The 24,173-nt window shown below is 39.4% G+C and overlaps 1 protein-coding gene across 9 annotated transcripts in view; it reads right to left on the bottom strand.

Annotated features, from left to right (window-relative positions):
• The window catches only part of PIK3C2G (phosphatidylinositol-4-phosphate 3-kinase catalytic subunit type 2 gamma), a 354,168-nt gene that overhangs the window by 13,060 nt on the left and 316,935 nt on the right, over positions 1-24,173 (bottom strand). For all 9 annotated transcript variants that reach the window (XM_065030454.1, XM_065030418.1, XM_065030425.1 and 6 more), the window contains 2 exons: positions 17,366-17,441; positions 9,852-9,946 (listed from right to left, as the gene is read on the bottom strand). In XM_065030454.1, coding sequence (XP_064886526.1) covers positions 9,852-9,946; positions 17,366-17,441 — 171 coding nt within the window. The remainder of the gene's footprint in view (positions 1-9,851; positions 9,947-17,365; positions 17,442-24,173) is intronic.

The following is a 24,173-nucleotide window of genomic DNA, read 5'->3' as shown; positions in this document are numbered from 1 at the left end:
GATATTACAAAGCAAGAGGTTCCATCAAAAACAGATTAATAAGATATACAAACCTTCAGGACAAATGGGATTGCTGTGTGAATGGTCAGCTGTCTTGCTACCTCATAAATCCTATCACGGGACTAAAGACCCTTCCTTGTTTTTCCTTTGAGCTCTGCATATCCCAAAGCACTGAACACCTCTGTTCTACCCTGCTATTAAGCTTTTAGTTTTCCTGTTACAAAATACTTTCAAATAACTTAAAAAGAAAATTAAAAATAAAATCACATTTACAGTAATTAAATCATAATTACAAAAAAAGATAATCCACTATATCGCTGTGGTGCTCCCTGCACTGTCTGCTGTTGGCAAGACGAAACAGAAAAGCAATCAGCCAAAAGTGATTGCACAAATAAGGTATTTTTTCTCAAACAACTGGGTTTTTTTCACCTAAAACTTGAAAACATTTAACTGCTTCTCTGTAAGGTAAATTTTATTTTATTTTCTGATCCAAGCCTTCTGCCCCTCTTCACTGTGAGCAACTTCATTCTATTCCTACTTCTTTCCTATCTTGTGCATGCATCTGGGTGCGTTCATGAACAGAGAAGACACATTGTGACAGAGGTCACTGACACAAAGGTCAATGGCAAAGCAACAAAACAATGAGTTTATCATCTCAATTTAATGCATGGAAATAAAAAGACATGTTGCTTCAGAACAATATATATTTTAGTATCAGGGAACTTCAGGAAAGCATTTTTTGGAGCAGGTATTTTCTATTATACCTTTCAGAAATCTGGTAGTGTCAGTGTAGCAAGCCTCCAGACGGCTTTGTCCTTTACTATGATATAAACGCAAAGGTCCTCTATCCGTGTTACTGATTTCAATCTCCATATATATTTTATGCATTTGATGTCGTCCAATACCTTCACCATCCTCATCAACCTGCCTGGTCTGCATGTCACTTCGCAGTGCACCAAGTGGACAAACAGTGCCTAATGGGGGTGGTGCTCATTCAAGGAAAAAATAGTGCTTTTGCCACAGCAGTTTATTCCAGCCCTTTCTCTCACAGGTGAAGTAAGGTTTTTGTGGCAAAACAAAGTGCAGGTTTACTGGTTCAGCTTTCTCTGTAGAAGAGTAGCAAGGATTTGTGCAGTCTCACCGCTGCTGCTTTCCTAATTGGGAGAACTATGCTGGCAAAAAAAGGGGTCTAGAGTGGTTCAGAGTCACAAAATCTCTAAAGACTGAAGCAGTCTGTCCAGGCTGTCAAATGTGAAAGAAAAAACCACCCTCAGTCACGGAGATAGAAAGAAAATGTCACAACTGACATCCTGCAACAAACACACCAGTTCTGGGCAAAATGTCAAGGTGTTGATCTATCCTGGCGCATGTGTGAGGTTGGTACATAAGTTCCCCGTAAAGTCTAAGCAGATCCCTGTAATGCTGTTAAGGAGGGAGCCAGAAAGAGACTGAACTCATCATACTGGGGACATCTTGCTTGGCTTGGTTAAATTGTCCACACATTGGTGTCTGGCACCATCTGAGACACGTAAGATGCTTGAGGTATCTGCACAAACTGTCTGACATGACACAGGCCTTACCTCCTCTCCTGCAGGGGCAGCTGGAGGCTGGATGGGATGTGTTAGGTCATCTGCTCTATGTTTAGGAAAATGAACTGGGACTTAAGTCTCCAGTGACCAAAATGAGAGTTTAGCCATCTAGACTAAGATCCAGTTTCTAAAATAGTGCTGATTCATGTCACCTCAGATAACAAAAGGTGTGTATAAAGTTGGAAATATGACGCAGGCTTTTTGGGAAACTGGCACCATTCTGGAGTGCTCATTGAAGGTCAAGCAAGGTACTTCATGGCATTCAAAATAGCCATGATCAGATAATCGAGTTCCACCACATCATATAGGTATGCATTTCAGTTTCAAACTGAATCTCACTCCAATTAGGCCAAGGCACACAGATAGTGGGTTTTTTGAAGTGAAAAGGTATTATTTGTTAAATAGTTAAAAAACGCAAGGTGTTTGCTCGTTTGTTTGTTCTTGTAAGGAGAAAGACAGTTCTAGGAAACAGGCTAGATCCCAAAAGATTCAGGGCTTCCAAAGAACTATGTAAAATGCTTCTGATCTGCTTCAGTGATCTGAGAGAAAGGCCCATCTAACTCTGCTTAAATGAAGTAAATAAAATGAAAGCTGGCGTGTCATACCCACAAGGTCATAAGGGTTTCTCTTCCAAGCCTTTATTACTATAGGGCTCTGAAACCAGAATCTAACAGCTTCAGAAAGGTGAAGAAAAGAACAGAGATGGAGCTCTGACACCCTGTTTAAAAATGATAATGTATTGATTTGATAATCCAGAAAGAGTTGTATATTAGGACAGACAGAATCCCAAATTAAATGGGGAAGAGTCTGTACAACCATTTCACTGTATCTGTCAGGCAAAACAGGCTCTTGCCTTTTACTGACCATCGTCTGGTTGGAATTTTGCTCTGTCAAGTAATGACACAGCTTTGTGTGCATTTACTACTATTCCTGAATTAACAACGAAGAAAAAGATGTCTTAGAATGGCTTGTGTCCCTACCCAGCTCACTCAAAGCTCAAGTTTAGCTCCTGGGCTCTGACACCCCTCTAATACTTCACCAATGCTCAGGACTAGATTACTGGATGCTCCATGTGGGTATACAAAGGTTACCAAGGCTGCAAAAATAATATAAAAGAAGGTGACTGTATAACTGAAAGTGTGAATACATAAAATGTACAACTCCTAGTAAAATATTTGAGCATGAATCACACAGAAGCTTTTTTTCTGAAAGAGGAGGTGACAAGTACGTTCTAGATTTCTGAACCACATGCTACATTACTATCTTGAAGTCATTTAAGCTCTGCTTTTTTTGCATAGATGAAAGAAATAAAGGTTGAGATGTGCTTTAAAATTATATTATTCTATGGATAAGCAATGTTGGCGCAGGGTGTAAAATGCAGAAAGCAGATTTCATGAACAAGCTTTTATTCCAGAATTACCAACAAGCCTGTAAAGAAACTACATTCACTGCTTTCAACCTTATATTATTGTTGTGCTTGGAACATTTAATTTTCAGATGAATATTTAGTTGCAGAATCTATTACACTGGTTGAGATAAGACTGATCTAGTTTGGACCCTTAAAAACATATACCCCAGACTAAAGCACAGGGGAGAAACAAATACTAAAGACAAATCCCCATTTTGCTTTTCTTTTGAAATCACTCAGGATTAACACCATTGCTGTTATAGGGCATGAAAGAAAATTAGCATTTAAGAAAAGAAACACAAGCAAATACTCTTCTGTTTCTTTTTGTCACGTACATATTCTTTTCCTTCCTTGCCTAGGCACAGATAGTAAGTAAAAATAAAAATGCATCAGGAAATAGTGACACTGGTATCTGTGTCTTTACCCTGCACTGTTTTTCTTCTCAAATTTTTAATTAGTTAAAAAAGTCTCTATATGCCTGATCCAGACTACTTTTAATTTCTCAAACTGTACAGAGCTCTTTTCTTTGGATTATTCTACAGCCTTCCATCTCCCTTTGTAAAGAAAACATTTCATTTCATTATATGATGCATGCAATTTCTGCTCCTTAATTACCTCTCATTACTTCTACTTACGCTCTTGCTCAATGTCCTAAATAATTCCTCTTGAACCTTCGTGTCCTCTCCCTTAATATTTGCACAATTTACTTGTGTCCTTGTTAGTCTGTTCTTAACTAAGTTTTAGTAACAATAAATCACTCCTGAAGAATCAATCACTCCCAAGTAATCCTACTGAGAACTATTCTTTGAACTTATATTCTAGTTTTAAAAAAACATCCTGAGAGAAATATTTTACCATCAAAGCCTTATAAAGATGAACTACTTTCTTTCTACACCATGACACCAGGATCTGGCCTTTCTCATTGGCATCTCTCATAGCAGCCTCATGTCTCACCATCTGCTTGTTTCACCTTCACATTACTATGGGATATAGATCTATACCTCCCTCAGGAAAGACTTTTCATTTGTCCAAACTGGTTGCAGGGTTCTGAAAATTACTTTTATTCTCTTGATCTTGCTCTAACTCCACTATTATTTTTGATGTTTTCTTCATTTGCAAACACTGACAAATTTAATTTAAGTTCACCTTCATCTCCCAGATCACTCATGTTATTAAGCAGAGCTCACGGTTTGTTGTGCATTTTTTTCTTTTTCTTTTTTTCCTTTTTTTTTTTTTTTTCTTTTTCTCATTCGGCACATTTCAGCTATGTAGGGAGTTACTTCTTTAAAAAAATAGCAGTTAGAACTTACAGCTGAGGCAATACTGAGACTGTGACAGATTAAAGGGTTTAACAAGAAATAGTAACACAACTTTCTGTACAACGTATTTGTCAAATACCTTTCATAACAAATATGTTGGAATCTAACAGTAATCCCTCTGCCACAAGAACAGACCTCATCTCTTCCCAATTTAAAATACTACTGAGTAGTAGTACCCTTTGTTAACAGGTGTTCAGCTAATTTTCAGTCCAAAAGAGAACACAGTCTATCTAAGCTAATTTCCATTGATTTTTAAAGTAAAAGCATTTTCTATGAATATAAAATTAAACCCAAATTCTTTATAAGCTACAGTTAGTAAAAGAGATTTCTTTCCATGGCTTTTTATTCTGTTTTTCTGTGCTAGTCTATGGAGAATTCCATCTGCACGCATTACCTCCCTCTGTCAGACAAGCTGCTGATTTCATTCTGTCACAAATACTTCATGAATAACTTTTGTCCAGCTCAAAGAGATTTTTTTTACACTTGTTTTCCATCCCTGAATGACTGACCAGGCTTGGGGCTTGGTCTACCTATGCAACTTCTTCCCAGTCCCTGTTGGCTGATTCATGGGCTGCAGTAAGGAAAGCAGGATACACTCAAAATGTTCTGAAATTATAATGTGGCTTTTTATTTAATTGGCAGGTACTGCTTTGCTGGCAGGTAATATATTTTCCATTTAAATGTATATAATTATATTTATAAAGTGTAAAAGATAGTGGGCCCATGAGAGGAAAGATGGAAACTAAGACTGAACAAAAATCCCCATCTGAAGCTAGAGACAAAACACAGCAAAGGCAGCGAAGCCTCTACCCAAACTCTATGTGGGAACTTCCGCACCGCCCTGCACCTGCAGGCTTAGAAACAGATATCATCCTCACTGTTTACAGAAAGTTTGGCTCCCACCTTTCTTCCCAAAGCATTTAAGCCATCACGTCTCACAAACATTTTTAGAAGCAATTTGTACTCGGATGGTGTAGGACATGAAATGTGAAGAGGCTGGATGTCTGTGCAAGCCTAAAGCTGATTACTAATTCGTCACCCACGTATCAGCTATCCCAGAATCATTAATCACCAAGAGTGGTACATGACAGCTTCAGAGCTTTTATAAAAGGAAAACTGGAAGTAGTTTTGGAAAGTACTGTAGGAGGTTTTTTTTTCTTCCAGCAAATTTCCCCCCTGTAAAATTGGTTCTGAATGCATCACCCGCACACGCTTCTGTGAATTCTAGTAACATTTTGCATTCTTTGGCATGAGGTTCAGGACAAGTTGGCTTTGTTTCTCCTCCCCACTAGCCCTGAGGAGTTATTCTGTCCACAAGAAGCAACGGGCAAAAATGTTTAGCAGCAAGGATTGGAAGTTTAGCTGCTTATCTAGAAAAACAGGGCATGCCTGAAGTCATGGCAATGAAGCCGTCCGACAAAGCAGACTTCCTTCTGAGCCAGTGCTGAACCACTGTTCTCTTCTGTTCCTCTGTGGAGCAGGAAAATAAATATATTAGCCAACCTTTTCTGAAATGGCTATTAGTTTTGCCTCTGGTGTCTTTTTGAGCAGACAAGCAAGCCCGGCAGAGCAGCAGGAGGCAGCCTGGCTGTTTCTGGCTGTCCAGGACTCAGTTGGCCCATAGTCTGCTCCATGTCAGATCTGGTGTGGTCTTGACGTCTCCCATTCTCTGTGTTGGTTCATACAGATGAATGGAACGAGACTTGAGCGTTTCAAGTTCAAAACCTATGTGCCTTTCAATTTTCTTAAATCCACCTCCACAGCTTCTACACAGATGTACGTTTTTAAGGTAAACTCTCAAGCTTTCTTCTTATCACTCCTGTGCTCCTACTCCTGCCTGCTGCCATTTTTCTGGGTATTGCACCACCACAATTGGACTACTTTTGTTCTTAGCTAACAAGTCCTTTCACATGCCAAAAGAAACTTCCCCCAGGGCTCCTGTGTCTTCCTCCTAAGACCACTTAGTGCACTTTGCCAGGTACTGCGCTATTGTGTTTGCAGAAGCAGCCCGCTCTGTTTCATCCCCTCCAGCTGTCACATCCTCCACGACTCCAGAGGCAAACTGTCCTGGTCTCTCTATATAACCTCTCTTCTTCTATTAAGGCAATACTGCCTGTATTTCCTATACATAAAGTGCCCAGTGTTGCACTATCTGCATTTGAGGAGAGCAAGTAATGCCCCAAGAGGCTGACCTAAAATTATATAATATACATGCTAAGAAAATGGCATCTTATTGACTTTTGTATGTTTGAAATTGGATTGAAATATTTTTTTCCTTTCCCTCAGCAGTCATGGTGATACCATTCAAATCACAAATAGAAGCAGTGAGACTGATATGAGTCACCTGACTTACAGAATCTCAGGATTCAAATAAAACTACCGAATTGCTGCGAAAAATCTTGAGACTGAAACACTGTTAGTATCTTACAAATATCTATTTAACAGAACTTGTCTTCATTGTGCACCCACGGTCTTAAGCTGTAGACGAACATTTGCAACTAGTCTTAACATCTCTCTGTTCAAATAGTTTCTTCAGCTGCATTATCGGTCTAGATGCAAGTATTTTCTCAACAACAAAAAAAAGAGCTTATGCATAACAGGAGGTTAGGTTAGAGTACTGATCCTTTCCAGTACAAAATCTGTAAGAATGTTTTTCTCTATTGTTGGCCTCTGAAGATTTTTGGTATAGTTTTCTTGACGCAGAACTGGCTTTTGTAACATGACTGAAATTATTGTAGTGGTGAGAGGGCATTCTGTGGCAGACATAGGGATGAGCAACTTGTACATCTGGAGCAAATCTGGAATATGTGGATGCATCAGATCAAACGCAGCTGCACTGTGCAGTCCATGCATGCACCCACATTAGACACTCTTCTGGCAGGTCTGCACCTCTCTCAAGTGCTATCGTGGTTTTTGTCTATGACTTCCCACATGAACAGGGTTAGCTTAATGAAAAAATTTCTGAAAAGCTATAGCATTTCACTCTTTTGACTTCTTCTTTTAAAGGACCTATGTGACACTTGACAATAGCTATAAACAACACCAGCTCCTTAGGGATTCTCTTGTGCATTGTACATTAATATAGGATTTGCACAGCAGACCTAGATCTCCTATTAAAATCCCTAGAAGTAAACCCATACAAATACTAAATAAAATATATTTAAGTGGATCAAGTCTCTATCAGAATTCCTGTCATTTCTGTGAAGTTACATTTGAGATTAATTTGGCCCACTACAATTATTTTCACATCTGAACACATCATAAAATCTCTATAAAGAAATAAATTAAATGGGGAAGAGCACCATAAAAATTATTTACTATAAATTCTGAAATAAAACAAGATAGCAAAATAATCTCTGCACAGCTGAACCACTAAAATACAATTAGTGAGACTCTGCAAAAGACTGAATATACCTGAAATAGCTTTAACATGTCTTGAATAAGATATGACATGATACTTTTAGAATCCCTGTTTGGCTCCATCAAAAAAAAAATAAGGAGAGAGAGAGAGAAAGGAAAAGGAAAGGAAAAGGAAAAGGAAAAGGAAAAGGAAAAGGAAAAGGAAAAGGAAAAGGAAAAGGAAAAGGAAAAGAAAAGAAAAGAAAAGAAAAGAAAAGAAAAGAAAAGAAAAGAAAAGAAAAGAAAAGAAAAGAAAAGAAAAGAAAAGAAAAGAAAAGAGAAAAGAAAAAGAAAAGAGAAAAGAAAAAGAGAGCACATCAGAGAGATTGATCCATATGACTGGAAAGCTGAGAAGATTACTAATTGGATAAAGAACATTTCTCTTATAGGTTCTCGTCTGAAGGCAGTCCAGCGTCACAGTACCCCAAAGCACTACTATTTCATAATTCTGATCAGATGCCGATGAATGGATGGCTGGATGGAAAGAAGGAATTGGAAGCCCAGAATTTAAAAACATGATTGCCTCAGTTAGGCTGCTAAAACAATGACCAGTTTTCAAGTCATGAATCATTGCTAGTCTTACTGAATTGGACTCCTACTACTGTGTAAATGCATTAAAATGGATTTGATTTAAGTTACCTACTTTCAAAAGCTAGACAATAACTTAAAGTTGTATAGTCCCTTCCCATTATGAAGTAAACTGAATGCTGGATTTTATGTTTGCTATACACAGCTATCTATGCTATAATTTATTTCCATTTAATTAAATGGCTGGAACTTTCTAAGTTAAAGAACACAGTTAGAAGCCTATATGCTTAAAATGGTGGAAACAAGGAGAAAGACTGTTTCCAACATCTGTAGGTCTGTGTGCATCTCCACATCACCTGCCTGAACTCACACTGACATCATCAGCATGGCAATCACTTATGTATACCCGTCACCAAAGAGAACTTTACCGGAAGCTTATCAAAGTCACTTAGCTTTAAAAAGCACAATAGAAAAAGAGGTCTTATACTATATCCTGAGGGTAAAGTTTTTATAAATTGGACCTGTCAGAGGAGGCTGATCTCACCTGCCACGGTGGTGCACAGGAAACAAAAGACAAGTCTCTCAGGACAGAGATGTATTGGATGTTATAGATCAAAGCGAACTTGCTTGAATTGCAAATCAGAAGCCAGAGTGGCCAACAGAGAACAGTTGGAGCTACGTAAGCCTCATGTGTCTCATACAACTAATTAAATATTCAGCCTCATTTTATTATTGGCTGATGTCCACATAAGCTCCACAGCTTGGCCCCATTTAGGGAAAGCGATTGCAATCCAGTTATGGATGGAGGCAGCATCAGTGTATGCAACGAAAACCCACAACAGTTGATAACAGCTTTAATCTCCTAGCTAAAGAAAGATACTGAAGGATCTCTCTTCCACAGCCATTACTTGAGACTTGTGCAACTGGGAATCCAAGAGCACATCTAGGTGGTCAAATTCATGATGGAAGAGCATCAGGCTGCTTCAGATCACACATGGCACCAGCCAGATTTCTCAAGATCTCCCCGTCAGCCAATTTCACCTGCCTTGTGTTGCAGGAGCACTGCCAGCTCTCGGAGTCTGGCTCCAGGAACACACTGCATTTACCATTTAGCCTTGTGACAGACAGTGTGTTACAAAGCTGAGCATCGCCCCACCATCGCTTCTTAAATACACCACTGCTCCCTCTGCTGAGCTCTGCCTTGTTCGTAGACCAGCCATGTCAGAATTGAAAGAAATGTTACAGATAATCAATCAATAATGCCAGGCTGACATCCTACAAAAAGTCACACCGCTGCATGATGCCTTGTGTCTGACTGGTATCAAAATGCATCAGCTGCAAAGGCCAAAACAGTCATCAAAATTGGTTTTCTATATGGCCTGGAAAAGGCCATTACCAGCCATGCAGTTTCTGTATCAGCCCCGTACTTGTAACCATATTGAGTGAGCTCAAAGGAAGAAAGTAAGTGTTTAATGCTGACAGAACAGCAACATTGTTATTTTGAGTTAAAATTAGTTATCCCAGAAAGGGCATTTGAGGATTAATGTTTTCACAGTACTCTGAAAATGCAAGGACTTATGAGTTATAGATTATGATAAAAATACTCACGATGTTCCTCATGTGTTTCAACATTATTGTCAGATGGCTGCTCTTGTAGGATATGACTAATTGTACTCCAGGCTTATGATCAGTTGACTGAGGACCTAAAAAAGGCCAGATAGTTTGATTTTTGAGTTAACAACTCAGCAGAAGTACATCTGTAAAATTTGCAATACACATGAACTAATACATCAAAAGGGCCTATTGTGTGTGTAAATCAGGGATGAAATTAGAAAACATAGATAAGGAGTGTGATGGAAGAAGGTGGTCTGACACGCAGTGCTCCTTTTCTTTCCTGTTTATACATTGGTGGTGAGGTATTTTTGATTTCAAATTGCCATCAACTTGAATTTCAGTAGGAAATTTGTGCTTGAGTAATAAATAATCGGGCAGGGGGCAGGGGGTGAGGTGGCAATAATTGATGACACTAGTCCGTATTGTTGCAATTCTTCTGTCTTGTTAAAAACATTGGATTATTTTTCTTTTTTCATTGCCCAGCAGAAAGGAAAGAAAAAAAAAAAGAAAAAAAAAGAGCAAGTTTTCAGAACAGTTCCAAACAACTGTTACAGAAACAACATCTATATCTATCCTCCTCATTCTGTATTTTTCCTGTTCCAGGCTGGTTTTCATGCAGCCCATTGCTTTCATAGATTTTTCTACTAAGATGCATTTACAGAGTTTGATTCCATTCCCACTGAAATAAAACATATTTTGGTTTCCAAGCAAGAAGGATCAGTCTTATAATGTGGAAGAAATGACTAAGCATATCTTGTTCCATCTTTCTGCTGGAGGCATTGAGCCAGCTGTCTTCACTGCCAAAAAGGTGTGTCCTGGCAGCTGAGTAAGTAATGTGGCTTCCCTGTCCCACAGAGACAGCAGAGAAAATACAGATGGCTTTTAGCACAGTGTAATGTATATACATTGTACAGGTAGATGGTGAACACAACAGCTCTTCTTGGTATCTACCTGACCTTCTTATTTGGCAGTGCTAAGCCTGAGCAGGGTGGTCATGAGCCATTTTGCAACACTTGTCCTGAGACATGGGGTTATCCCCACGTGGCAATCGCCAAAGACAGTCCAGACACTGCCTGTGTGAACTAGCCTGGTTTTACTTATGCAAACAGGACTTCATTTAATTAAACCAAGGGCTGTATTACAACCAGTATTATATATTTACAATACTTGGCAAAATAAGAACTAAACCCTGCTAACCTTATGACAAATAGTGATCCCCGATGAGCTGGGCACTGCTCTGCCTGCCTCCCTGTTAAAGAAGTAGCTGACAGAAAAGTCCTTCTCCCCTGCATGCACACTGAGATCTGCCACCGACACAGCAGCCTGAAACCCACCACAGGGTGAGATAATGGCATGAGACAAAACGATATAGTTGTAATTAGCTCTTTAAATATAAACATATCTTTTAAGTCGCACAAGGAATGAGAAAGGATTATGAGAACGGAAGAGCTGCCATCACACGCAAGGGTTGTGCACTAGCGAGAAGAGGCTTTTTAGAGAGTATCATCAGGACTGTTCATCCTCGGTAGCAGGCAGGACTCCCACGTCGTCCTTTCAGCCTCAACAGACACCTGTGCGCTCTCTGTTGTGCTCCTGCTCCTTCTTTTCCATGTGTGTACCAGAGCTGCTGCAGACAGGGTTGTACAAGCAAATAATCGAACTCCTTCCCCTCAGCCTATACTCTGTTATTCAGCGGATGAGGCAGCAGAGGGGAAGTTATAGTGAATAAGCCATGTTGGCTGTATTTTTCTGAAGAAACCAAATGTGTAACCTCTGGAGTGAACACAGGTTAAAATAACTGCTAAGCAGATAGCATTACAGTGGTGTCACGTACTATTGCACTAGCCAGAGAGCTAGTGCAATTCCCATTTACGCTAAGGAATGGAATTCAAATGAATTAAAAATAACACAGTGTTTACATACAACTGCCATACTATATTTTTTCCAGGCAGCCTGTATATCAACACTTATCAGTTTCTGATGTTTGGATTGGAATTGTAGAATATCAATCTATCTCAAATTTCTTCCCTTTAGAGACTACAAAAATACATTTTTAATCACATCCTAATTAGAGAAGGGCTGAAATAGACTCTCGAAGAATTGAAATCTTATGAAGAAATCAGTAAGCTGGGACTTAGAAAACCAAGGTGCAGTTCTTAATTTGTCATTCTCTTTTATGAACTTTGACAAATCACTTAGCCAGACTGCACTTTATTTCATTTTGTTGTGTTTGCAAATAAGGACAGAGAGGGATAGGAGATGAAAACTCCATGAACCAGACAATGCGGAGTTTTTTTCCAGGGTAACAAAAAGCCCACAAAAATAATTTCTTCCCGACACCATACAAAAGCCATTTTACCATATTTTTTTGAAGTTGTGGTTCCTTTTTCCTTTAAGTGGCAGCAGGAAAGGCAGAGTCCTAGACCATTAAACACAGTGTAGCATAAGGGAGTTGCGTTTTAACATAAGGGCACAATTGACTTGCAGGGCTCTGTTAATTTTGTGAATTGCAGTGGGTCATCCTGAGTGTTTTAGCAAGAGCAATAGATCTCAGGGGCTAAATTGCATCATTAGAATTCAGCTGAACACTGTGTCTTTCCTCTCATACTGGTACTACCAGTGCCTTTTTTGAATTAAGATTTATACTGTGAGTGCTTATATCCGGTCAAGGAATTTCTCCATAGGAGCTGGCATTTTCATTTAGGAAAAAAAACCCAAACAAATGTTAAATAAGTTTCTAACCAAGCTGAAAATAATTAAAAACAAGGGAGGGGAAGCATAGCTATTAATATTACTAAAATATTTGCTCTTGTTAGATAATAAATACAGCACTAACAAAAAAAAATTAAAAAAAATAAAAGGAAGGTAAAGAAAAAATAACAGTGCAGGGAATATGATAAACATGGAAGAAAATTCTATCACTTATATTTCATAATAAAAGACAGTTACTGTTAGCTGCACTCAGCTGTTACATTAATATTTTAGGTTTTTCCCACATTCACTGCTAAATCGTAGTCTTTTTGAGACTAAGGTCATTTTAGCTTCAACTGATAATAAAATACACATACAGTAATTACTTCCAGTCTATCCAGCTTGAGCAGATGGACCTGAGCTCAGGCCCTGCATTTTTAGGAACTGTCATGCTCTACTTGCACTCCATTATAGGCCAAGACCAAATGCTGGTCTGTTGTAGATACAGGACAAAGCTCCACTGACTTCAGCTGAAGCAAAATTTCCCTCCCAGAGGTTGATTCTTTGCTCACTGGTGTCAATGCAAAAGCTGTCAAATGTCAAACAAGGACTCTAGAGTTTGGCTGCCTGCAGACAGAATGGCACTTGTAGCATTTTTCTATATGTTTTGTGCCTCTGTGTCTCAGCACTCTGCAGTGGAAGTCGGCCACCAGTCCCTACTGCAGAAAAACTCAAACACTGTGCCAGTTCGTAATCTCTTCTATCAAGGAACATTAACACTAGAAAACTGTGGGTCCTTTCTTCTTTTTGAATTACCAAATTAGGGCAATTAGTGTTCAAATTTCTACTGAAGGTGGAATGATCTTCAGAATAGCGAAGTATGCAGTTCCTTTCTCTATCTACATGGTCTTCTCTAGCATGTGGAAGAGCTACCAGCTCTATATTCTAAAATTTGTGTAATGTTTTCATTAGCAGAATTTTAAAACAAGCACTGCATTACACTTTGCACAATGCATGAGAAATATAAACAGTGGGGAAGGTGCTACACAGAAGACTGACAAAATCAATAGGGAAACTATGATTTCATAATACACTGCATTTCACATGTGGACTGCAAAGCAACGTGAAAGCACTAATTAACTAAGTATCACAGCACTAGCATTAAGCAGTTAAGTATTATTCTGTATTCTGGACCCTCTGATTCATCTTAGATCCTTTTTTCTTGGTGACAGCTTGTTTCGACACCTGGCACCAAAAGATACTGGAACCTGTTTGGTTTTCCAGGGCCAGGGCTGAATGCCCCAAGCCAACCAGCTGCCTTCTTTAGCTACAGCTTGGGTTTATGAGCCTGCAACGTACCCAGCTTCAGATACTCAGCTGTAAATACCTTAACTATCTCACTGTTTTCACCCTGTCAGCCAACATGAGGTGCTTATGGCCAGCAAAACAGCTACGTGCAACTGAAGTAGGAATGCAACTTGAAGCAAAAGCTTTACTCTGAGAATGAGCAGCTGCAGCAGATTGAAACGCTATGTAATGTGATCAAAATAGCTGATTCTCCTGAGGAACTACTCAGGAAGACTGCAACTCTGCATGGAGAAGCGCGCTGTACAACATTATTTTTGAAAAGCTTGGATCTTCCTTTAGAAGGACGCAGAGCCAGTTTCACTGCTGTGCTGAATGGAGAGCAGCCCTTGAAATGAGTGGAGGACTAACCAAACACACCAGAACTGGACCTGGGTTATGCACTGTTATAACGAACAGCAAACACTTCATGATATCATAACTTTGGCAAAACAATCTGAATTATTAATATTTTCAGGAGATACAAACTCAAGAGAAGAAAAATAAACAAGATTGATATAAGAATGATTTTGACAGATTTTCTTTCTTCTTTTTTTAAAAGGGTCTTTATAAAAGGCTGTCTGTGAAGTCATTGCTGATACCTGCACTCACTCCCTTGCAGTGAGCTCAGTATAATGAAATACTGACAATATTCAGTATAATTCAGAATTCACCCCATCGGGAGAACTGAATCAGTATTCATGTCAAAGTAAATTTAGCACCGATTTTTAATCTCTTCATTGCTAGGAGCACAGTACAAATTCATAAATTTTAATTTTTATTTTACTTTAGTAAGTGTAATTACTTACAACATTTGGAAATTAAAGCGGTGTAAGAGAAAGATGCTGTCTTGATCAAAATTCATAACCAGCTTCTATTGGGCATTCATTTTTTTTTATATTGATCCTAACTAAGACACAGATGATTTGCTTGCATAAAGGCTGAGAGAGAAATCACCAGATTAATGGAAAGCTACGGTCCATATTAAACCTGAGATATTCTTCAAAACGGACAAAAATTAAGGCCCTTATAACCTCATAAAGCAATGAAAGCTGTGGGGGAAAGACATATTATTTTCACGGAAATTATTTCTCTCCTGCAGGCTCAGTGAACTTAATTCCTGCCCCAGACTGACTCTGGCATTACTACAGGCCTTACTTTCAAATGAGGAGTGTTTCAGTGCACCCTCAGCAAACAAGAGCCCCCAGGGCCACTGTGCTCTTCTCAGCAACTCCTTCTTTGCTACCTGTCAGCTTGGCACGATCAGCCACCTCCTGCCTTAGCTGGACTCATGTCTTCTCCTCTCACAGGACAGATGATAACAGGGTGCAGAATGTCATCCAGCAAAAAACTAAATGAGCTAGCTGGGGTATGGCAACAGTTGAACTCCAACAAAGAAGGCTGAAGCAAAGACTAACATATATGAAAATAATTTTTCAGGTGGGTAATTAGCACATGCATGGCTGGTAGCTGAGCTAGCTCATTTACAGCTAAGCTCACCCACTTCCACAGTTCACTGCAACTGATGTCTGACTAGGAGCAATCCCCTCCTCACTGACCAGAAATGGTTCCACACCCAGAGCAACTCAGCCCATTACTCATGTTCTCTGTTTTTAGAGTCTAAACTCATTGGGTCCTGATTTGGACCCTGTGTGCTACTGGTATTCTATCGATAGATGACAGTGATTAATTTTCTAGGCCAAAGGGAGGTTTTGTTTTGTTTTGTTTTTCTCTCCTGTGTTAAACAAAGGTTTTGCCCTAAGTCTAGAACTGAAATGTCCGAACTTTAAAAGGCAGAGATCCTAAGAGATAAAAAATAATCCCTCTGTAACCGTACTGCTTGAGGCCAGAGACACATTAATCTCCCCTGACCAGGTTGTGACCTTCACCTCCACTACTACAGTAAACCAGCAGATTGGGTTACCTGTCCCATAGCTTTTGTCAAACACTCACTAAACACATCCTTAACTCTGTTTCTTTATCCTCTTCTCTGATTTTGATGTCATTGACAACAAAAATAAAGGGCTTACCCTTCAGACTATATTGGCTTGGGACACCACTGCAGGAATTATGAGGCTATAATTTATTTCTCAACTTTATTACAGACTCAGTTCATGCTTTTGCATAAGACTTTTACATCAAGAATCTCTGTAATAATTAGGTATCTAAATATTAGTGAAATGTCAAAATCCTTCTGAAGACCTGAGACTTTAACTCCTTTACGCCTCAGCTCACTCTTAGATGTCTGCATCTTTGGTTGAAGAGTCTACAGAGACTGGTAGCCCACAGAGCCAGACTACATGTTACATTTGAACTCTGGTTTGGATTTTCCATGACAAGATATGGCCTGTATATTTCTAACACCTAGAATATCTTTGCATTATCTCCTCATTCCTTTGTAAAAGTTAGAGCAACCGTTAGTAATTTCCAATAGACATAATGGATTTAATATGATAATGGCATGCCCTAATCAAATAAACTCTACACAGGGGGAATCTTCCAAAGGCTGAGAAGCCGGAATGGGATTTATTTTGTTCTGATGGATTTAAAAAAATGGTCCCAGCAAAAGAGATAATGAAGCCCCTGTCTGCAGAGAGATTAAATTAACTTAATGGACATGCAAACTAAATATGCAGAGATACTTGCACTCCTTGTTGAAATGCAGATAACTAGTGATCTTGGAAACTATCCTATCACTTGGAGCATGTACCAACCAGCTGAATTATTGTGGTGCACAGTGCAGCTGCAGGCTTCTCTAAGAGATTTTATTTTGCCTAAAATCTGCCTACAGAAGATTATTCTCAGTGCAGAACTAGTGCAGTGGAAGACAATAAACATTCACAGTTTACATTTTATGGTTTATGCTTTGGCTCTTAATGCTGTAATACCAGAGATTAGATTAAATTAGGTGCTGGAAGAGAAGCGGGAAATGGGTTAAGTATTCAGATAGGCTAAAGGAACAATGCAGAATCTCATTTAGTAAGAAGTGAATTACCACTATCATTAATAATGTATGCCTAGGCATTAACATAATGTTCTGTTATTTACCTGCTCCACTCACTGTGGAAATGACTTTAGAAGTCATCCCTAATTTTCTTTGCTTGTCCAAGCACACATTGTGCTTTGTCATGACTTAGATCCTTTCTTGCAGATTCTTCTCTGAAGATCTTGTTTTGTAAAACAAGAAACCTACCACAGTTTGTGTAAATAGGCTTTTACTCTGCATATAGGTATGTTTATTCAAGAAGAAATGAAGCAAGGCTGAGGAGAATATGCCAAAGCAAGCTACAGGTCACATTACTAACACTTTTCCAGAGACCTCAAGAAATCAGGGATTATCTTTTAGTATCTTTATATTATATTTTTTAAAAAAGCAGCCACCTAAACACTTTAGAGTCACCTTTGCATTATTATATTTAATATTATTAAAGAAGTTCTTCTTGGAAAACAAATAAGATTGGTAATCCACGTACCTAAAGTCACAGGTGATGAATCTTCCGCCAAGGTCTTTTTGGACCAATTCAGGAAGAAACTGAGTACAAGCTCATTCTGAAATAAAACAAAAATACTTTAGGGAATATCATATGTTGTGCTCTGTTTCTTAAATTATTCCCCTCTGAGCAGACTGCTGGTAGGCTTCTAATGTGTATACTTGGGTTAGTGATGAAGGAGATCTGTTCCCTCCTGATCATGGGCAAGGACCCCAGGGAATGATTTCCATATGGGCACTGGGAAGACAATGGTGCCCCTTACCACTGGCCCAGGGATGCTGCATTGGTGACAACCTGGCCCCTTTCTGTGAACACACTCCCAAACAGCAATGATGTGGGCCCTAGATTTGCATCCTTGCTTGACCCCCAGTGTCTTGAGATATGTATTAGCAGCTGCAACTACATTTACAGAGCAGCCCATCTGTGAAGCAAATGCAGGAGAACGTCTTTACTGTGTATTGTGTAGTCAGTGTGAAATTTGCCCTTGGCACAGGACCGACCCCAAGCATCTGACCTAATGTGTGCCTCCCCAAGGCTGAGACACTGTGCACACCTCCCTCACATGGTGGCTTAATGGACACCCACATAGAAAAGCTCCATACAGAGTAAACTCCTACCCGAAACCAACAGGGAGTGAAAGGGATGATCATATTTTGCCATCCTGTTTAAAAGAGTGATCCACCTTACGTACTGCACTATAACTTTTATTTTTATGTACTGACCTGTACTGCTCTACTGAACATACATAACAAGTAGTTACATTCAACTGTATAGAATTAAAACAATAAATCAAATCCCCAGATTTGAGTATTGTGCAAGGCAATAAAAGGTGAATTCTGAAATGGACTCTTATGATTCTGAATCATTGGTGGACAGTAATTGCATTTTATTAGCTTTTTCATAAAACTGTATTTCAGAATGTCCATTCTTTAGGATGATTAGAATTGCTACATTCATACTGATCTTACTTGGACTGACACTGTAATGAATGGGTAGAACAAGAGGCTTTTCAGATTCTAGTATTAAAATGTCACTATTGTTTTTTTCCAGGCCATGGAAAATAAGGTGTCTCTTATCAGCAAGATGCACTTCAAGTAGCATTTGTCTTGTTTCAATTTGACAAGATGTGGCACGCTCTGTGCAAGGAAAAAGGAAAAGGAAGTCTTCAGTGCAGCTAGTGAGGAGTTAACGCGTGGTTACAGCAGACAGAGGAACAAGATGTGTATGTTCAGCACAGAGACAATACTTAGCAACCTGGATTTATTTTAGCAGTTGCCTTTTATTTTTCATTCTACTGTTTGTAATTTTCCCTCCCACACCGATATTTTCTTTAAAAGAAAAATGAGGGGGGGAAAAAAAAGGATAAAAAATCAGAATTATTTTCCTGGAATTCAATGACGATCCTTAAGCCATTAGCAGTGGACTGCCAATATACCTGTCTGTTCTGAGCATGACTAATTATTCTCTCATCTCATAAGGACAGCTTACACGAGAAAGCCAATACACTTGCTTCGGCTTCCAGTAGCTTTAAACAGCCAAGTTATTTGCTGTGGGACCTCTGTGTACTCTATCAGCACAAGTCCCAAATCTAGGAAATCTCAGGGGTTAAAAGCAAGTATTTTTGGCCCCTCAGCCTTTATTTGACAGCATGAAAATAAGCAGAGAAACTTAAGTAGCCCTTTGAGTTCAAAGATCTTGAGAGAAGTGGGCAGGAGGGGGAAGTAAGGATACACTGACTTGAAAGAGAAATAAAAAATTCTGCACTGAGCAGCCTGGTGTTCTGCTTCCTCTCTGCTTAATTTTTCAGCAATAAATGGAAATATATGAACAGTGAGGTTTGTAAACAGGAGGTGCAAAGGTTTCAGGTGATAGTTCCAAATTCTAATTTCTAAAGGAGACGAGACTCTGAGAAAACAACACTTGGCTTAAGAACAAAAGTGGAATTTGTGCAGATCTCACATCAGGAATGAACACAACAGGCTTGTACATTGCTGGTGCCACAGCACTGATTTCAAAGCTCTCCCTGTCTGTGTCCATTGTACTCAACAGGTATTGAAGCACATGGGGAAGCAGCAAGGCTGTTAGCAAATGGAAAGCAAAAACATAACAGGTCAGGTTGCAAGGGCAGATGTAGCAGTCCATCCAGGGCAAAGTGCTTCAAAAACAATGGAGATGATCTCCCACATGTTTGCAGAAAAAGGCATATTGCACACTGTTATCCACAAGACAGCAATTTCTCCCTGACCTGTGTTAATCTGCATGTTGCAGAACTCCATCGTTTAGATTTTCACCAGCAAAGTGTGTAAGAATCTTCTGAAGTTTACCCTTTGCCTGCAGACCACCAAAGCACAACTTGAACTTTCAGATTTTTACTAAATCAATTGGACTCCTGTCAATGGGACTGAAGTGTAGGCTTAGAGTTAAACATGCATCTAACTACACTGCCAGAAACAGGCACTTCAGGGCCTTGAACATATGTATGATCAAAACCACACTGTATTTAGGTGGATAGAGTCCACTTCCAAACAAACAATTGTTTTTACAAAGATATGAGCACAGGTGGGAACCTTAGAGACCCCATGAGAGTTTTGGTAGACAGGCAGGCACTGAGGATGACCACGGGCACTCACCTACCTTTTTTTCCCTTGAATTATTGCCTTTAAATCAGTGAGTGGAGATTCCCTAAAATATTGCCCATTTGGGGATTTTTAGAAAAGCCTCCTATCACTTGTCTAGCCATTCTTACCTAATAAGACAGCAATCTTTAGCAGATAGTGCTGATTTTTTTCCAGGTCACTCAACATTAGTCTACTGGGGAGCAGCCAGGTATGTATGGGTGCATCAGCGCTATGCTGGCTAGAACTCATGTATGACCTTTATTCAGCCATTGAATGGAAAAGGGACAAATTCCACCTTGACTCACATGAGGATACAACATAAATACCCTATTTAAGTGACGTTAGGGGAGCTGGCACAGCCCTGAAAAACTGTAGCATGTTAGAATTTGTCTACTGCTCTCCATCAGAGCCTAACCAGACAAGCACTCTGCTGTTAGTGAAACACAGCCAGATTTCAAGCCAGATTTAATTTTGTTCAAAAGAAAAGCAGCCTCTCCTCTGCTTTCAGCTTTCTTTTCAGCTGTGTTAAGAGCAGATTTGGGGTCAGAGAACACCCATGCACCTGTTATACTTTATCAGGATGTAGAATCAGCAGGAAAGAAAGAAACCAGAAAAAGCTGACCTTGCTGCAGCTATTATAGCTTCAGGAAAGGACAGCGGAAAAGAGAGGACTTTGAACCCTCCCCATTTTGGCTCTGCTGGATGTCTTCCTGTGGGAGTATAGGAGTGGGTGGAAGTTTAAGGGACCCATATACCTTGGGTCCACTTTGTACCACCACATTACGTAGCTCTATACAGGCACTGCAGGACCTATTTTCTCATCTCTGCAAAGCCCAAGTAGCACCAGTGAACAAAATACAAATGAAATATGGGAAGCTCTTATCAAACTTGTTTACTTTTATAGTGTAAAACATTAGTCACTCTAGAACAATGCTGTGGGCCTGGTTTTCACTGTATGCTTGAAAACGAGTGAACAGAATTTACAATCATTTCCATTTACATCCTCTTTAAAGCCCTTTTACACATCCTATAATTCACCATAAAACTGCTCATAGAACCTATCCATGCCTGATACACTGTCACTGTTTGCTTACCTGCTTGCACTAAGTTTATCTTTGGACCCAAAGTCTTCAGATAATTTGGACACTTAAAGAGAAAATTTTTATAGAGGTACCCAGTATACCGCATTTCTTTCTACTGTGCACTTGCACTTACTATGATGTTCACTAACACCCCCAGCATCACAGAGAAACTCCCTCAAACATCCAAGCCCACCAAACTTGCACACAAAACTAATCTACATGAAAGATGTGGGACAAATAACAAATGTTTATTCAAGGCAATGTAGTTTTGCAAGATCAGTATGTACATCTAGTGTCTAGGGTTATCAATAACAATATCCACAAATTAAATGTCACTTCTTTTAAATGATAAGGGATGGGAAGATTATCTATAGAAACTTACTAGCTGGGTGACAGTACCAAATACAGGTTGCTATATAAAACATTGGTTTAGACTCAATTTTAGACTTTTCATTTGCAATGCCCAAGACAGGTGCAAGTTGTCTTTTCAAGATAAGCATGAAGACATTCAGCTTTGTGAATGCTGCTGTTTGACACCAGGGCCAAGAGCAAACTAAATTAATGGAGCCTTACATTGCTTTTGTGTCCCCTGGGAGCGTACAGCCCTCTTACAATACAGCATTAAAATGACAAGCCACTAGTGCAGCTCTAATTTATATGATATGTTATGAGATTTGGGCTGCAATCTCCATTCAGCCCATCACTCAGCTGGAGTTAACAGGGAAATAGAGAAAAATGTAGAAGTGGTGAACAGCTGCTGCTTTTTCTCACAGATTTGATTTATACATTGATAATGCACATTTTTGTCCTCCTCCATATTACCAACCTTCAATTTATTGTTTCTTGATGCTTGACCTATTACTGGTTGTTTTGCCACTTAATTAAGCAAAACTCTAGGAGTCCAAACGTTGTTGAGTGCGTTGCCTTGCTGATCTAAAAGATCCAGGCATTTCAACACATGCAGCTGATCAGCCAGTCGGCAACGGTGCAACTGGCACAAAACTAAATATTCTTGCAGGGCAATCACATATATTGCTACTGGTTTGGGGGTGGCGGAAGACAGTAGAATGAAAATAAAAAAGGTGCCAAAACCTGATTTTGATCCTGTTCTAAAGGATTCAATATGACAAGGAAGATGCATCAACTTCTGCTTTTTAGTGATTGATGTAATGAATATAGCTTGTTGTTAATGCATATAGTCTGGTGGTGTAGTTATTTATAACTGAGTGCTAACCTGAATTTAGAAAAAGCACTCCTAGGAACTCTTTAATGAATGTCTAAGAGGAAGTCAATGAACGAGATGGGTGCTTGAAGTATACCACAGACTTAAAAAAACGCTTTGAATAAGGATGGGCATGAGCACATTTAAGCATTTCAATGGCCCCAACAGCAAATACCTCCATCAGCTCATGTTTCTGCATTTCTTTGATATGATACTAAAATGCAGAGACAGAGGTGGCTTGAAGTTTCTATTCCTTAAATAAGGGTTTGAAGAAACGTTTAATTCCATTTGAGCTAAAGTGCAAATGAGAAGGCGGCTGCTTTCCACCTCTCCTCCTTCATTCAAACCATTTAGCAGAAAAGGTCAGTGACATTCTGACCTGCTCTTAATTATAACACAATTTTCATAATCAGAACTTTGTCTGGACTAAAAATCATGCACTTAAGGCATGACTGAGGAAGGAATTTGGATATAATCCAATTATTTCTTTATTTCTAGGATTTTTAATTCCTTATTTCATAGAACCAAGTGTGTAGTCAGTCCTGTGTGGACTGGACTAAACTTTTCAGAGCTGAAAATGGTGTCTAGTCAATCAGGGTAATGTGTTTACAGTGACAGCAAGGGTATATTATAAAAAAATAAATAAATGGTTTTCTCTCCATCTCAGACAATGCTCCAGTGTACCATACAGTTACAATACAGCTACGATACCATACAGGTACAATTCAGCAGAAAGAAACGACTGTCAAGAAAGTAAAGGCAATCCTATTCTACAGGCACTTGCTCTTACAAGATTTCTTCACAAGTTTCTGAATTAATTATTTATTCTTACATAGTTTTACTATTTTATAGGAACGACAGTTCAGTAATGCTTGAGAAAAGACAACTCACTAAATGGTTTTGGTCAGGCTCCCTAGCAATTTGAGAAAAAGGAGAAATTTGACTGCAAAGTTGTCCAAGGCACAAAGAGAGAAAAATTAATTGCATTTATTTTGATCAAGAAAGCCTCCTAGCTTGGCTTTCTCCTCAAAGCAAAACCAAGAAGACACCATGACATTTTCAAAAAAGCCATACCAAAGAGAAAAGTAAAAAAGAAGACTTCAGCTGCGAATACAAAGGAAATTACCCACTGACTAGGCTCCTTGTTCTAAGTGGGTCAGAACACATCAGTATTTTCTAAATTTCTCACATCTCCCAGCAGGAGAAGCATATTGAAGTAAAAATAATGATTCAATGTTTATAGAGTATCAATAACCTTAAAGGTTATCATCTAGAATTGCAGGTTAGCTGCATGGTGGTAAGCAAGACGTTTTCCAGCATGCAATAGCACTTTACTGATGGAAACAATCTGTTCTTTACTCCATTTATTATTGTGCCCTCTGAGTCCAGCACACCAGTAGCTGTGCAGCCCAGCACAAAATTGTTTTTTTCTCCTCATGGCTCAGCACTACAGGGTGTACCAGGCTGGAACAGTTTTCAGCAGCTTCATAGTCCAGCATGTCTATAGAGCCCCTCTGGCCTCATTCAGAGTCACACCAGCACATTTCCTAAGAAGATCTGTCCACAGTTCCCTCTGGATTCCCAACTTGTGGTTGTGTCCCCGTATCCCAGCAGCAATGTGCTGGGAGAACTTACCCAGCTCCATGGGTGTGTGCTGCAGGACCATAAAGGAAGGGGGAAAGTCGTGAGAAAGCCCATGGCAAGGCAGCGTGCTCTGGCTGATTATCAGCCCATTCACAGACAATGGAGCAGGAGGAAGAGGAGAGCTGCTGTGTGTGACCGGGAAATGTTCTTATTACTATCCCAGGGCTTTAAGCAGCCTAATATTTCAGCCATAGATGAGGCTTCTACATAGGAGTGCTTGGCCC

This window comes from Columba livia, chromosome 1 (assembly GCF_036013475.1).
Source record: "Columba livia isolate bColLiv1 breed racing homer chromosome 1, bColLiv1.pat.W.v2, whole genome shotgun sequence".
Lineage (NCBI taxonomy): Eukaryota > Metazoa > Chordata > Aves > Columbiformes > Columbidae > Columba > Columba livia.
Note: the sequence above shows the minus strand (reverse complement) of the source record. Positions and strands in the feature narration are given on the sequence as shown.